The sequence below is a fragment of the Hirundo rustica genome, chromosome 11, assembly GCF_015227805.2.
Source record: "Hirundo rustica isolate bHirRus1 chromosome 11, bHirRus1.pri.v3, whole genome shotgun sequence".
Taxonomy (NCBI): Eukaryota; Metazoa; Chordata; class Aves; order Passeriformes; family Hirundinidae; genus Hirundo; species Hirundo rustica.
In genome coordinates, this window is record NC_053460.1 from 16,571,278 (window position 1) to 16,585,352 (window position 14,075).

General features: G+C 42.8%; 1 protein-coding gene across 1 annotated transcript in view; it reads left to right on the plus strand.

The window, feature by feature from the left end:
- ADAMTS18 (ADAM metallopeptidase with thrombospondin type 1 motif 18) overlaps nt 1-6,488 on the plus strand; it is a 36,581-nt gene extending 30,093 nt beyond the window's left edge. Inside the window, exons 10-11 of the mRNA XM_040075683.2 lie at nt 793-940; nt 4,526-6,488. Coding sequence (XP_039931617.1) covers nt 793-940; nt 4,526-4,641 — 264 coding nt within the window. The 3' untranslated portion in view covers nt 4,642-6,488. The remainder of the gene's footprint in view (nt 1-792; nt 941-4,525) is intronic.
- The last annotated feature ends 7,587 nt before the right edge of the window (nt 6,489-14,075 follow it).

Sequence of the window (14,075 nt, forward strand, 5' to 3'; positions counted from 1 at the left end):
ATTCATGCTTGAGAGGCACTACATTCCACACTCATTTTCCAACATTTTCTTCTCAGCCTTCTTCAAAGCTCACTGCGGTTGAGCTACTGCATAGCTCTATGCACAATGTATTTGAGCATCTGCACAGATTGCCTGGAATTCCCTAAATACTATGATTAATTGTGGGATCAGTCTGTATTTGTTCCTACATTCTTGCAAACAAGCTTCTGTATTTCTGGAACTTATCTACTTTATGAGTCATATATCAATGAGACACTCATTTAATAATATTTACATGAAACAATGTATGCCTGACAATTGCAATCAGATGAAAATGATCACATTTATCTTAAAGACAACTCTTCATGAAACACATAAAAGTAAAAGGCTTATTAATTTTAAAGTACTTCATAGCTCTTCCTGCAAACTCATAGTGGTTTTCCCCAGATACTGCCATAATTATGGTTCTGATGGGAGTTTTATCTGTGTTCAGGCAGCAGGGTTGGGCCCAGAGGCTTAGAGATCAAAAGAAATCCATGCAGACAATCAGGAACAGGTTTCTAAAATGTTCAGTTTCTGTCTCGATGCCTAAGTAAGGAACCAGATTTTCAGCCGAGTCCCTAAATAACCAAACGACACACAGGTCATTGAAAAGTTGGTCATGATGGGGATTGGTGAACAGCAGCACACCTGATCCTGACCTCTCTTGCTTTGAAAGTCTCATCCAAGGCCCTCGAAAGCTCCCCCTTTGGCTTTCAGGGGCTCTGGGAGTCCCTGCAGTGAAAGACAAGGTTTTGTTTTCTCTCTGCTCAGTGCACGGTGACCTGCGGCGGGGGAGTGCAGACCCGGAGCGTGCAGTGCCTGCGCCAGGGCAGACCAGCTGCTGGCTGCCTGCCCCAGCAGAAACCAGCTGTCCTGAGAGCCTGCAACACCAACTTCTGCCCAGTCCCCATGAAAAGAGGTAAAGCTCAGCTCCAGATGCTGCAGCAGGCTTGTTGCTTAGAGTTCTGTACCCAGCAATGGTCACCTTTTCTCTACACACTGATCTGGCCTGTTCCTTCGTAAATGGTTTTTTTCCTAGACTTCCAGATTTACAGTAATTCCCTGGTGTTAACAGCATCTCTTCTTCACCAAGTGAGCCCTCTTAAAGCAGACTTAGGAGTACAATTGGCATTGGAGATTTAAAAAAACACCCCCGGCATATGTTAAAAGAAGTATGTGAAAAAGTCGTGCTGTTTGGTTCTGAGCTGCACCGTTATACTCTGCTGTTGAAAACCACAAGCATTCTATGCTGGTACTGCTTTTCATGAGTAATAGCAACTTTGGAACTAAGCAACAAGAATTTGCCTTACACTTTTAGTCTTTCAGACTGCCTCCAGCTCCTGGGATTCCAAAACTGCTTTACCTAGAATGTCCTTACTGCTTCATGACATGCACTCAGGGAACATGAAATTAAGGTCTGTCTCCTCTTTCATGTCCACTCTATCCCTCCACTTCTTCAGTGTGAAAAGGGAGGGGAGAGCAAGAGGTTTTGTGCCACATGGGATGTTGGAAGGGGAAGCCTCTCAGCACCATCACAGGCAGAGAGTGGTGCATTACCCTGCTCCAGTGATTTGTTTACAGGGTGGTTACCGGTTGTGACTCCTTCCTAACTGCATGCAAAAAGCTCATGGAGCTCATGGAGCCACATTTGTCCCACATAGTCTGGTTCTCTAGGTATGCTGAAGCACTTTAAATGGTGACTTTCAAAATACTGCACATTAATTGACTTGTTACCTTTTAAAAACTGGGAGCTGAAAGCAGCCTCTATAAAACCTAGGCTGGATTGCATGAGGAAGGTGGTAATGGAGCTGGGAGCAGAGGTCAAGCTCTGGCCCTGCATCTTGTAAACTGACATTAGCCAACCACCCCCATGTCTGCCCCAATTCCTGGAATTCCCTGTGCACAGACTCCTGTGAAACCCAGTGAGATCCTAACAGACCATTCTGCTGCATCAGCTCCAGACATGCAGGGTATCAGCCTCATCTATCAGGGGACCTGAATCCAAACAAGGGTATGGAGATGAAATGGTCCTAAAAGGGATAAGTAAATAGTTCTGCTGTTTTTATCAGTAAATGTTCCTAACACTTCAAATTAACATTCCTAAAAGGTTCTGCTGTGCTTCGGAGTTTCTGTATAACTTCCTTTCCTGTTAGGATATAGCAAAGACTTTTCTTTCACCCTCATTTTCCCCTGCTCTATTTCATGGCTAAAGTACTGTCTGTTATTAATTTTGGCCTTGGCCTGTTTCTCTCTCCTCACATCTGCAGGAGCCCTTTCCCCTTTATTATACCTGGGTCGTCAGGCTCTAGAGATCAATTATCTCCTCGCTGCTCTCTAACTTTCTGTCTCAAGCAGCAAAAAGAGAGGAAACCAGCTGGGCTGGAATCACATGGAAGCAAATCAGTCTCCATTATCAGCCATGCAGCTCCAGCTCAGTGATCACAGGCAAGAAATTAATGTTTCAGGGAGAGTTTGCACACTTTCCTGGACACACTGGGTCATTTCCATCCCCCTTGAGATGCAGTTACGGTCACCGTAACTCGTAGTAAATCCAGCTGCTTCAAATGGATGAAAATCTAAACAACTTATAAATACTTGGGTAAATAGAAATAAGGACCTGACTGCCTGATCTCCATCCACTGAATTTTGTGGAACTCTTTGTGTTCCTTCCAACAGCCCTTGGATTAGGTCCCAATTTCAGCCATACCTCTGCAATATTAGCACTGCCCTCTGATCTTCAAAGGGGGCATAAAGATTTATTAACGTGGCTTCCTCAGAGCTTATACTTTTTTTTTTTTAAACTGTATTTTTTTTGTTTTAATTTTTAATTACCCTTTCATGGCAAGAGAGCTTCTTCTCGTCTCCATCAGAACAGCTTTCCTTCCTTTGTGTGGTGTGTCCTCTTCACCTCTGGTCTGCTTTGGGTCCTCCCAAATTCTGTCTGGTGGCAGCAGGTGAAGGAATGGGAAGGCTGGTGCTGAATTCCCAGCTGGATCCCTCCTGACACTCCATGCAGAACAGAGCAGTAATGCTGTGGGGTGGGAAAGCTGCAGTTCAGCTCCGAGTTCCCCAGTTCCTGTTCCTGAACTACCTTTTTCTTTCCCTACCATTAGAATTTAAGGACAAACTCATGTTTTTAAAACCTGAGAAAAAAATTGGCATATTTTAAAAGAATTATTATTATTACATTATTTTATTTTCATTCATAAATTTGAGGGTGATAAAGGCATAAAAAAATCACCTTTGCCATCATATAAAAGGGAATTAAAAAAAGAGCAGTGGTGTTTAAACAAAAGAAGTTGCTATAGAGAGATGGAGATGCCTCCTGGCCCACGGAACATGCAGAAGTTGTCTGTGCTCTGTGAGGGAGCATTTATGTGCTGTGACTCAGTAACTGATCTGAGAATGCAGACAGTGGTGGCTAGATTTTTATTCAGTCTCCTTGTAAATTCCTTTTATTGACCATGTAAACAGTAGTTCTGAGAGTTGAACGAAATCTTTTCCCATGCTCCCAGGAGATTTCAGCTCAGCTATAAATTTTGCTAAACCCCATTGAGTCTTACTGCTCTCTCAGACATGGTGAATTTGTTTATAAATCACCCATATGAATCATCACTCTCCTCTTTTAAAGAAACATAAAGCATCCACTGCAAAACTGGAGAGAGGAGCACTACGAGGTGTTTTTAAAGCAATGGAGCTGTGCATGTAAACGACATCTGTACATAAATTGAAGAGTAATAGGATTTTAATTGAAAAATATAATTTGGCTTATTTGTAATTAAAAGCTAGGCTCTTCAGAACTAACCATGGTCAGCAAGTCTCTTTTCCCACTGCAGTTAATTAAGATTTTGCCAACATGGCATAGTCAAAGTCCTAAAAGCCAGACTCATGACACCTAACTGAACTGTCTGAGGCAAGAGATTTCTGAGGTTCCCTGTAGGGTGGAAGGCAGAGAAAGAAGTCTCTGCAGAAAGTGCTGGAGTGCAAGCACGGAGCAGAGCACTTGGTGCTCTGGGCATTCTGAGTTCCATGGGGTCTGTGTGCAGGCAAACCCCTCATGGTGATGACAATGGAAACCAGCAACGGGTATCAGAAGTGGAGCAGGATCACTTGTATGAGTACCTGGCTTTGGAACAACATTTGTAATCAGAGATGTAAATGCAGTTGGCTTTTTTTATCCTCTCGTGTGGAACTTCCTCTTGTCTTCCTGAGCTATGAAGCGTGCTCCGGATTTTTTAATTCCTTTGGCTTTTGAGCCCCCTATATTAGCTTTATCTCAATCAGGTTATCAAATCTCTTAACAAAAATGTAGTAGCTCTTAAAATAAAGCAAGAAACTAGTATTTTTTGAGCTGAAAGCTCCTTCATGTTTCTTCTCCTTTGAATTGAGTCACCCATCGTGTTTTCAATATTACCAAAGGCATACAAGGGTGTAGGACTATTTCCTGACTTGCAGGCTTGCTAAAACACAGTCTTACCATATTGCTTGGGTTTCTCTCCTTCAGATGATCCTTCTTGTGTGGATTTCTTCACTTGGTGCCATCTGGTGCCCCAGCATGGTGTCTGTAACCACAAATTTTATGGCAAGCAATGTTGTAAATCATGTACGAGGAAGAACTGATAGCAGCGTGTTATCTGAACCCTTCAGTGACAGGATTCTCTTCTTCAATTTATGTTGGAATTACCTCTGCTTTGAGGCAAGACATGGTGCCACATAAACCACTGATGGAAGAGACATTTTTTCCAAGGGAATGTCTGAGGTACAGTAATTGTTGGATATATGTTGAAAAAGGAATGTTTCTTATTTTTTCTTAATTTGCTGACCTCACTAAAGCACAGGGTACTATGGATCACTTGAACACTGAGACTCAAGGGGAAGTTCTTCTTTCTTTAAAAAGTGTCATTTTGCACTGTCACATGTTACGAGGAAGAAATTCAGGCCAAGGGAGCCTTTTCTGGGTGATTCACCAGAATGCAGAGCAGGAGAGCGTGGGAGCTGCAGGAGGAAAGCTGCAGCGTGGCAGCAGGACTGAGCACACCATCAGAAGCATGTCCTTTCCTATTTTTTGTGACTGTTGACCCAGGGTGAGGAAGCTGTTTGCTGCCCAGGAGGGACATCCGTGGCTGAGGGCTGGAGAAAGCAGCGTCACAAGCGTGGCCACCAGAAGTAAATAGTGCACTACAAAGATATTATGGTGCTTCTCTACCAGACTTGCTGCTGGAAAAGCAAGTTGTGCATCATGCTAATGTTTTTTATAATTTTTGAAGAGTTCATTTTCTGCTTTGTGTAGAAACTCAGAGGTGGTTAACTAGTAACTTGAAATGTATTCCTAGAAATATGCAGCGTTAGAATATTTGGACTTTCAATATTGCTGTTGCAAGTAAAATAGAATTTCATATTTCAACTAACTCAAGGAACTCGGATTGATTGAGCTCAATGGTTATGTTTTCAACTTTCTAAGCTCATTAGATATGTAATTTTAAAATTTAAACTTGATATTTTTAAGTAGTTTTGTTTCAGAAGCTAGATTGTTTGAATGCCAAGATACTGAAGAAGGTCTTCCTTCTGATCTCAAATCTCTCTGCAAATTTTGACTCATCCATTACCCAAAGGAAATAACAAGAATATTACAGTCCATTAATTCACGCTGAACTTCTCTAAACAGTTATTTATTCACGTTACACAAAGAAACCCATGAAAAGATAAGTGGATTATTTACTCTTACCAAATAAAAGTCAATTCTATTTTTATACATTCTCCTAATAGCTGTATTTAGTTCAGAATCCACCAGCAAACAAAAGAATTGTAAACATGCTGATATTTGTGGCTGTTCAGTATCGAGGTGTTTGATGGCACCGTGTATCAAATGGTGCCATTCAGAGGGTTTCTGCATAAAAAAACCCCAGCCTACTTGCCAAACCCATTCTGAGACAGAGCTGTGTCCTACTGTAATTTTCTGGGGAGTGCCTATGAGGGACATATTTATCTAATTCCACCCAATCCCACAACTTTGTCTGATGAATGTAGTTCAGTTTGAGTGTTTTTTAAAGTATGGTTTCAGTGCAGGATTAGCCAGCTCAGCACTAATGCCAGACAGTGGTCACTTAAAATTAGCAGTTCCTTCTGAAACAATTTAAATTAAAAACATATATTCTGTGATACTTTAGGAAATGATTGGAAACATATCTCAACCTACACTGCTCTGTCTTGATACTGGACATTGTGTAATTATAACCTTTTTTCTAGGAAAACGACAAGGGTTGTTTTTGTTTTGTTTTTATAATTGTGTCCTTCTTATTATTTGATGTAAAATAATTAATTTATTAATGCATAGCTTTTCCTTTATATTTCTTTGCTCACTTCCTTAAGTGAGAACTGAGGAAAGAAGAAGGTAGTGTCACAAAGTATGAATTATGGTGTAAAAAAAGCAAAAACTATAAGTGTAATATTTAATTATTTTATAAGCTTTGTAATAAAATACTCTAACTGTTTCATTATATTTGGAATTGTAAAATTCATGAATAAAATATGGAGGTTATAAGTAAATGTCGAGTGTTATAAGTGCTATGTGCATTCCCCTGCATGCTTGTGGATTGTCCCATAAGAAGGTCATCCTGTTTTTCTGCTGCTGTGTAATTGGGAAATTGGGCCCCAAAAAGGTAAAAAGGGCAAAAATCCATGGTTTTATTTGCATGACACGAAAGCTAAAATACACAGTACATGTACAAGACAAACCTGAGCTTTCACTCCTCTCAGCATAGACACTGGGAACTTGTGCATCCCAGAACCAGCAGGATTCTTCCGTGTCTTTATCTGCAAGGTGGCTTTTGAGATAAGGAGCCTCACTCGACACAGCAGGACGTTTTACAGCCTCTCCCATCTGCCTGGGGAATGCTTGATTTTTCTAAAACTGCCTAAGAACCTTCCAAGCCAACTCCTAGGAGAGAGGCTATCATTTCACTGATCATTTCAGATATATTCTCCAACATGTACTGGTGCTTTTCCCTTCATTGACAGCCACTCAGTGCTCTCACAAGAGCCAGATATCCAGAGGGCTGTTGATAGAAATTCTGAGATGCCTCTGACACACAGCATAATCCAGTAAGCACTAACAGATCCATCTGCTCCTGAAGGGCTCCCAGCAAGAGCTCTTTGGAACGGGATTTGGACTAGTGATTTAAATAATTAATATGCCCACACAGGAATTCAGACTATAAACTGCTTAGTGTTTGGGGCTAGGATTTTGGAATTCAAATGAACTGATGGTTGTCAGTGAATTACAGGGTTGGAGTGGGATGTTGAAAGAGGAAATATTGCATAAAGATGTGCTATTTTGTGCTTGGATCCCCCCCAAGTCCACAACTGTTTTATTGCTGAGCCCTTACAACGGTATTTGGTACACAAAGCTTGGCAGCTCTCTGGAAGTGTATTGCTGCAAGGCTCACTTTATAAAGCAGAATGGGCTCTTTTCACAAAGGAATAGCTCAATTTCCGCCGCTCAGATTTCATCACTCAGGTAAAAGGATGCATCTGCCCAAAACTCAAACAGATATTTAATGAATAGCTTGATTGTATAAATCAAACTCAGCTCTCTCAGATGCCCAGAAGACATGAAATGCTGGAGACAGATGAATGTTTCGCTGCATGTGGTTTTATGGTAACCCGATCTATATCCCATATTTCCTTTATTTTTCAGCAAATCCTATTCAAAAGCATCAAGAAAATAAATTAACATTATTATTTCTATTGTAATTGAAGTGCAGCCTAACAGAGTCACTGGGATGCCATTCTGTTCACAGCTGTGTGCACAGGCCATGAGGGGCTCAGGGTCCTGAGTGTGCCACAAGAAACCAGGGAAAAATCTCATTATTAGGGAGCTCGTGGTGATTAGGAGCAAAAATGCTGCTGGTGGCTCAATGTCTGTGTGGACAGTGCGGGACATCTCCAAGAGAGCTCTGTGCAGCTGAGATCTGAAGGAGCAACACTGAGGAACTTTATCCTGACACTGCTTTGAAAGCAGAATGAGGCATGTTCAGTGCTGAGCCCCAAGCAAGATAGGGACTGTGCCAAGAGGAGGGAAATCCATGTGTATCACACCTGCTGGTTACTGGGGACTGAGAAGTGAGGATGTGGCAAAACAGTAAGCCTCTTCCTTGTCAAAAAAAGTCCTGAAATAAGGAGATGCAGCTTCCAGGAGATGCTTTAAACCCCTCCCCAGGCGCTGCTGTATGAACATCAGCCAAATCAAGCTGTCCTCCCTGCCTGCTTCCTGTGCACTCTGCACCACCACTGTGGGGATTCTTCGTCCCCTGCCCTTCAGGACAAAGCCAGGGCTGGGCTGGGCTGGAATGTGTCCTTTGATGTAGATCACACTCTGGAGGCCTTCACCTTGAGCTTCCCATGAGCACAGCCTGGGCAGAGGGGCTGACCTGATCCTCAGCCCTGCAAAGGGCTCTGATGCAGGAGCTTGTGGACAGCATCTGCCTCACAGTGCCCAGGGGAAGCCACCGCCTCTGCCTGGAATACAGGGAATCAGGTACACATTCTGGCTTTCCAGCAGCCAGCACACATCAGGCAGGGCTAAGGGAAGGGGAGAAAACATCTGCCAGCTGGGCTGAGCCAGAGGCAAAATCTGAATTCCTCAAGTCACAATATAATGTAGTAACACCAAAAGCAGTTTTCCTTATGTAACCTGAAGAAAAACAGCTATTACAGGGCCTATGCTTCAAGCTACTAAATATTTTCTGTACTTTCTGTTCAATAATAAGAATTATTCAGTCATGAACAAAAACTGTTTTAATTTCTGGATTCTGCCGATGGAGGCAGGAACCTTCAGCTAAGTTCTAACTTCCAGACTTACTTTGTAAGCATTAAATCAAGCTGTTGTCACCATACATATCAGCCTCAACACTACTGTGTGCCCAGTGCAAATAATGACAGACCTTTAGGATCCCTTGGGCTGCCAAACATTAATTCTTCATGTTCTGTTGTGATAATGTGCACTAATCCTTCCATAATAATATAGCAAAGCTGACAAAAAAGCTCATTCAAGAGGACTATGAGTGGAACTATTTATGGGAAATGTTTACATGTGAAGTTTTTTACCTTTGGAGACCAAAGAGATTTTGGAGCAAAGCATGCACAAGAATTTTTGGGATCTTCTTTGGGACCTTCTCAAATCTGCTCAGCATTGAATTTGGTCTGTCTGATAGGACAAACTGAAGGGATTCTCCCCAAATCAGGAATGCCCTACCAGCACTCTGCTTCCATGGAAATGATGATCCTCTACTGTCTCTGTTGAGATTAGTTGAAGAGAGTCAGGATATCTATTAAAGGAATTTTTACTTTCAAAGATTTTAACTGTACAACTGTCGCCATTGATATTTTAAGTGGATCAGAACATTTCACTCTTAGAGAGATATTGCCTGTCAGCAAAAAGCTCATCAACTCAGGTTTTGTAAAAATAAACTGCAGAATCCAAGTTGCCCAGAACTTCCATGAGTCTGGGCTTTGCTGGTGTGTGGGGAAAAATCAACCAACGCAGACAATAACAGGCTGTAAACACAGCTCTCTCCCATTAAATATAGGATATACTTCTTCAAACAGTATCATTTCCCACAACTTCATTCTGAGGGGTTTGGTGTCCACTTCCAAAATACTAGTTGCAAACCCCAAATTGTGTATGAACAAACTGGAACATCTCATCTGAAAACCATCCAGCTATCGATTGAGGCTGTCAGGCAGTGTAAGGGGCTGTGATATCCACTGACCATGGCACACAAACCGCAGCTGGCCTCGTGTCCCGTCGCTGCTCAACAGCTAATGCTGACTTTTTATTTTGTTGTTCCTCAGTTGCAGTGGAACTCGTAATGAAAATCATGAACTTGGCACAAGGTTATTGTTCAGGTAAAATCAAGAGTCAGGATTAACCTGCTAATCTCCAGCTCCAGCAGAGCTGTGTGACATTTGGCTCAGGCACCGGGGAGCAGAGCAGCGCAGCTCCCCCAGGCTGGCACAAACGCTGAGCTCCCTGGGACAGACACGCTGTACATCTGTCCCACCCCCCAGCCATTCCATCTGCTCCTCAGCACAGTGACCCTACCCTGGAACTTGCACAGCATTGAGAATCCTGCCCACCTTCACCAGGCAGAGCTAAAGCACCTGTGCCTTCATGCCTCAGTGCAGGCTGGGGGAGAGCACTGGAAAAACCTTCCTCTGAGGATGCACAAGTTCACAGAATTGCTATCCCTGCCATTCCCCAGTGTCCTGTTACTCCAGACCCTTTTCCAAAGTCCCCCTCCAGTTCTCTGGGAGCCCTTTAGGTACTGGAAAGCCTCAGTAGGGTCACCCTGGAGAGATTCTGGGTATTGGTTCACATGTTTTAACCTCTTCTGCAATCTCCTGTGAATTTGAATCTTTGATCTGCAGTATTGACTCTGCAGATGGGATTTTTGCAAGTTCTTAGCTTGTGCTGAGGAAGGAAAAGGAGGAGTGGAACAGAAAAGTGGTTCTTAATGAAATCCTATTTGGATTCATTCTTGATTCTACACCTGTGACATAGCAGCCTGCTGTGCTCAGAGACTGGATTTACTAAAACCAGAGATCACCTTCAGCCCTTTAACCACCTCTCTCTAGGTCACTATATTCAGTATCCCCTCGGTTAAAAGGTTAATTTTATTTAGGGCAGGAACAACTCACACCTCATGTCTGTATAAGAACAAGTGCTGCCGAGTCCCGGTGTCAATGTGTCATTTTCCTGCTAACAGCCCTGATCTGCTGGGAGAGTGTGACTGGGAGGGAGACTAAAACTCTTCTTTTAGTTCAGAAATTCCTCTAATCACGCCAGTTTTAGAAATTGCTACCCAAACCCTTCTTATCCACACATATATATATATATATATATATATATATATATATACACACATACACAAGAGATGTTGTATACTTACAGACTATTCATCTAGATCTTGTTGAACATAAGGAACAAAATTAAGGTGCAAAAAACCACCCAAAGTATTCTGTATGTGCTATGTCTTCTTATCAGGAGACTGCCAGACTAAAGTAGTTCCCCAGCTTCCTAGATTGCACAATCCCACTTTGCCCAATAAGAGAGTGCTGCAAGAACCAGGTTGTTCTTGGTGCTGGCTTTTGTAAATGTTCTTCCTTGAACTTCTCATTAACCTTGTGAACCTCATGCCTACTGGATGGATCCCAGCCAGCATCCTCCACTACCAAAGGACTCTTTGAAAGGAGAGTTTACACCTCAGGTTCCAAATTGATTTACTGTGGCACACTAACTACACAGCAGAGGAAGGCAAACAGTGGATTTGCCTTTTCAAAAACAGCGGTTGATTAAAAAAAATAAAGTACCAATAACGTGAGAATCATACTGTCCTGAAACCTTCAGACATTTTGGCACATAGCTCTGTCTCTCTCGGACAATTGCATCTCCTTTTCCACTGCTTCCCTCCTCCTGTTCCAGAGCTCCCCCCTGAAGCCATCGGGGGGTGGGAGCAGAGTGGGTTGTGAAGTGTCCTGGGATAATCCACTTTGACAGGGAACTGTGCTGATTAAAAGTTATGGCTTTGGAACAGCAAAGCTCCCACTGCTGTCCATGTAAAAGTTGCTGCTTTCTATTTAAACCCTAACAGTCAGATCTAATCAAGAGAAAATAAGGACATTTTTATGAATTCCATGAGAAAAATTCCCCTCAGGTGCAGGCTGCGTGGTTTGATCGGCTCCAGTATCAAGCTTTAGCGTTTCATATTAATCCTGCCGACCCTGAGCCAAGAAGTTAACTTTCAAACTTGCCTGATATCCAGGCAAAAACATTTTGGTAATTTGTTACCATTTCAGCTAAACTTGCAGTATGCAAATTAAGATTTATGGCAAATGAGGGCTTAAAGCTATGCATTTATCTGCACGTGGAAAAGGTACCGTGTAGCTGCAAGGTGCCAAAAAATACCAGATCTGGGCAGAGAACAAGCGAATTACAGCTCCCAGTAGGCCCTGGAGAGTTGTACATCAGCATTTGGTGTCCTGATGACAGGAAACAAACTATTTCACAGTCTGGGATTTTCTGGAAGATATGGAGTTGACCCAGCCCTCGGACTAAGTATCTCATGTCACCGTTTCCAACTGAAAACTGTTAAAGCGTCAGGTAGATCTGGGCTTTTCAACAAGGCTGAACTAAAAGAAAAAAATATTGTTTCATGGAATATTAGTATCCTGTTGAAAACACAATGATGGGAAAATACTGATTAAGTAAGATAACGTTTATATTCCTTTCTGTTCTCCCATCCTCTCCCTCGTTTCTCCATGCATAAGCAATTAAGAGCGTTCCCATGTGCCAATCGAGCTTTTTTATCCCAGTAAGGCAAAGAGACAACGACACTGCCAATTCCCTGCCTCCTCTTCCTGGGGTAGTCCAGAGGAGCGCAAACCATGCAAGTCAGTTCCAGAGGTGCTCTGGAGAGATGCATTCATTGCTGTGTGGTCTAATTCCCTGCTCTATATTCTGCAGAACTGGAGACAATAGGATGACACATAGACTAGAGATAGACTCGTGCATACTTTCCTTCCTAAGTCAGGGTTTCCAATGAAAAGCACTGGAAAACTGAGATACGTGCCCAAAGTTCAGCTCAGCCTGAGCCTTGGGTCCAATTTTCATCTTAATCAGAAATAGTTTCCCTTAAGTTAAAGGATTCATAACCATACAGCATCAGTGCACACAGGCCAGGCTTAAGCCACATCTGGCAGCAAGGGCTTGAGCATGAAGAATGCTCAGTGAAGAGCACAGATTTTTTTCTCAGTCTGTCCCCTCACATGCAAACCAGAATTTCCAGATTCTGGAAGCTGATTTGCCTCACTGCCCTAGCTTAGTGGAAGAAAAAAGCAGCCTTCATTATGCACCTTATTTTTACCTAACTCCTAGGAATACCTCATAGAATTTGAAAAATTGTCAGGAACACATCCAGGCAAAGCTTGGACTCGCTTGATATAAATACATAATTCTGCCTTGGGGAACAAAACTGGCTGAACCAAAGGGACGTGGTGCCCAGGGGTGCAGGGCTGGTTTCCTCTGCCCTGCCCTGGCAGTGGCACTGCCTGGGGAGAGGCTGCTCTGCAGCGCAGAGTGGGTACGGGAGCAAGGACAGAGCAGGGCACAGACCATGTGTGTTCCTAGACAGCCACCTAGTGAGCTTAGCGAGGAATCAATCCAAGGAAATTCCGGGAATTCTCACACAGGCTGGAGTTACACCGCAAATACGGTGCTAAAACACTGCTAAAACAGTGCTAAAGCAGTGCCAAACTTTACCATGAGTGCAGAGGGGCTTTGCCTCAGTCAGGGCAGTAGCAGAGCAAAAGGGTGCTTCAGTTACTGAGCTGTGAGACAAGATTTATCCTCCCCCTGTGACTCCTGAAGGTAATGTTTGGGGGAGAGTTCGAGTATTAAAAAAGTTGTCTGAGGTTTAAGGGATTTTCAGAATTTTGTTCAGGAGCAAGTGTATGTGTATGGTTTTATTTATAGACCCACATACTTATATACATACATACATATATATATATATATATGTATAAGTATACATATACACACACTCCTCACCTTTTTCTTACATACCTATTGCTAAATCAAACCATTTCTGTTGACTGAAAACAGGGCATCATGGACATCATGCAATATATAAAAATGGACAGAGTCTGGAGGGATGGAGGGGTTCAGAGAATCATTAACTCCAAGAGGCCTCTAAGAACACCAAATTCTTCTGTCAGCCCAGCACCATTAAACCATGTCCTCAAGTGCAGCATCCACAAATGTTTGAACCCTTCCAGGGATGGTGACTCCACCAGGGTCCCTGGGGATTGGAACAGAGAGCCTGCTTCACTGCTGTGGTGTGTCGGGCCATTTCTGCTAAGCCAGATTTGTCTCTGGGTGTGAAATTAGCAGGAAGTCATTTGAGAAAGAAAAGAGGACCTGTGAGCCCAGTTCATCTCCAAAACCAGCACTTGTATTTGTGTTGAATTCCAGCTCTAGGAAAACAAAGCAAAGCAAA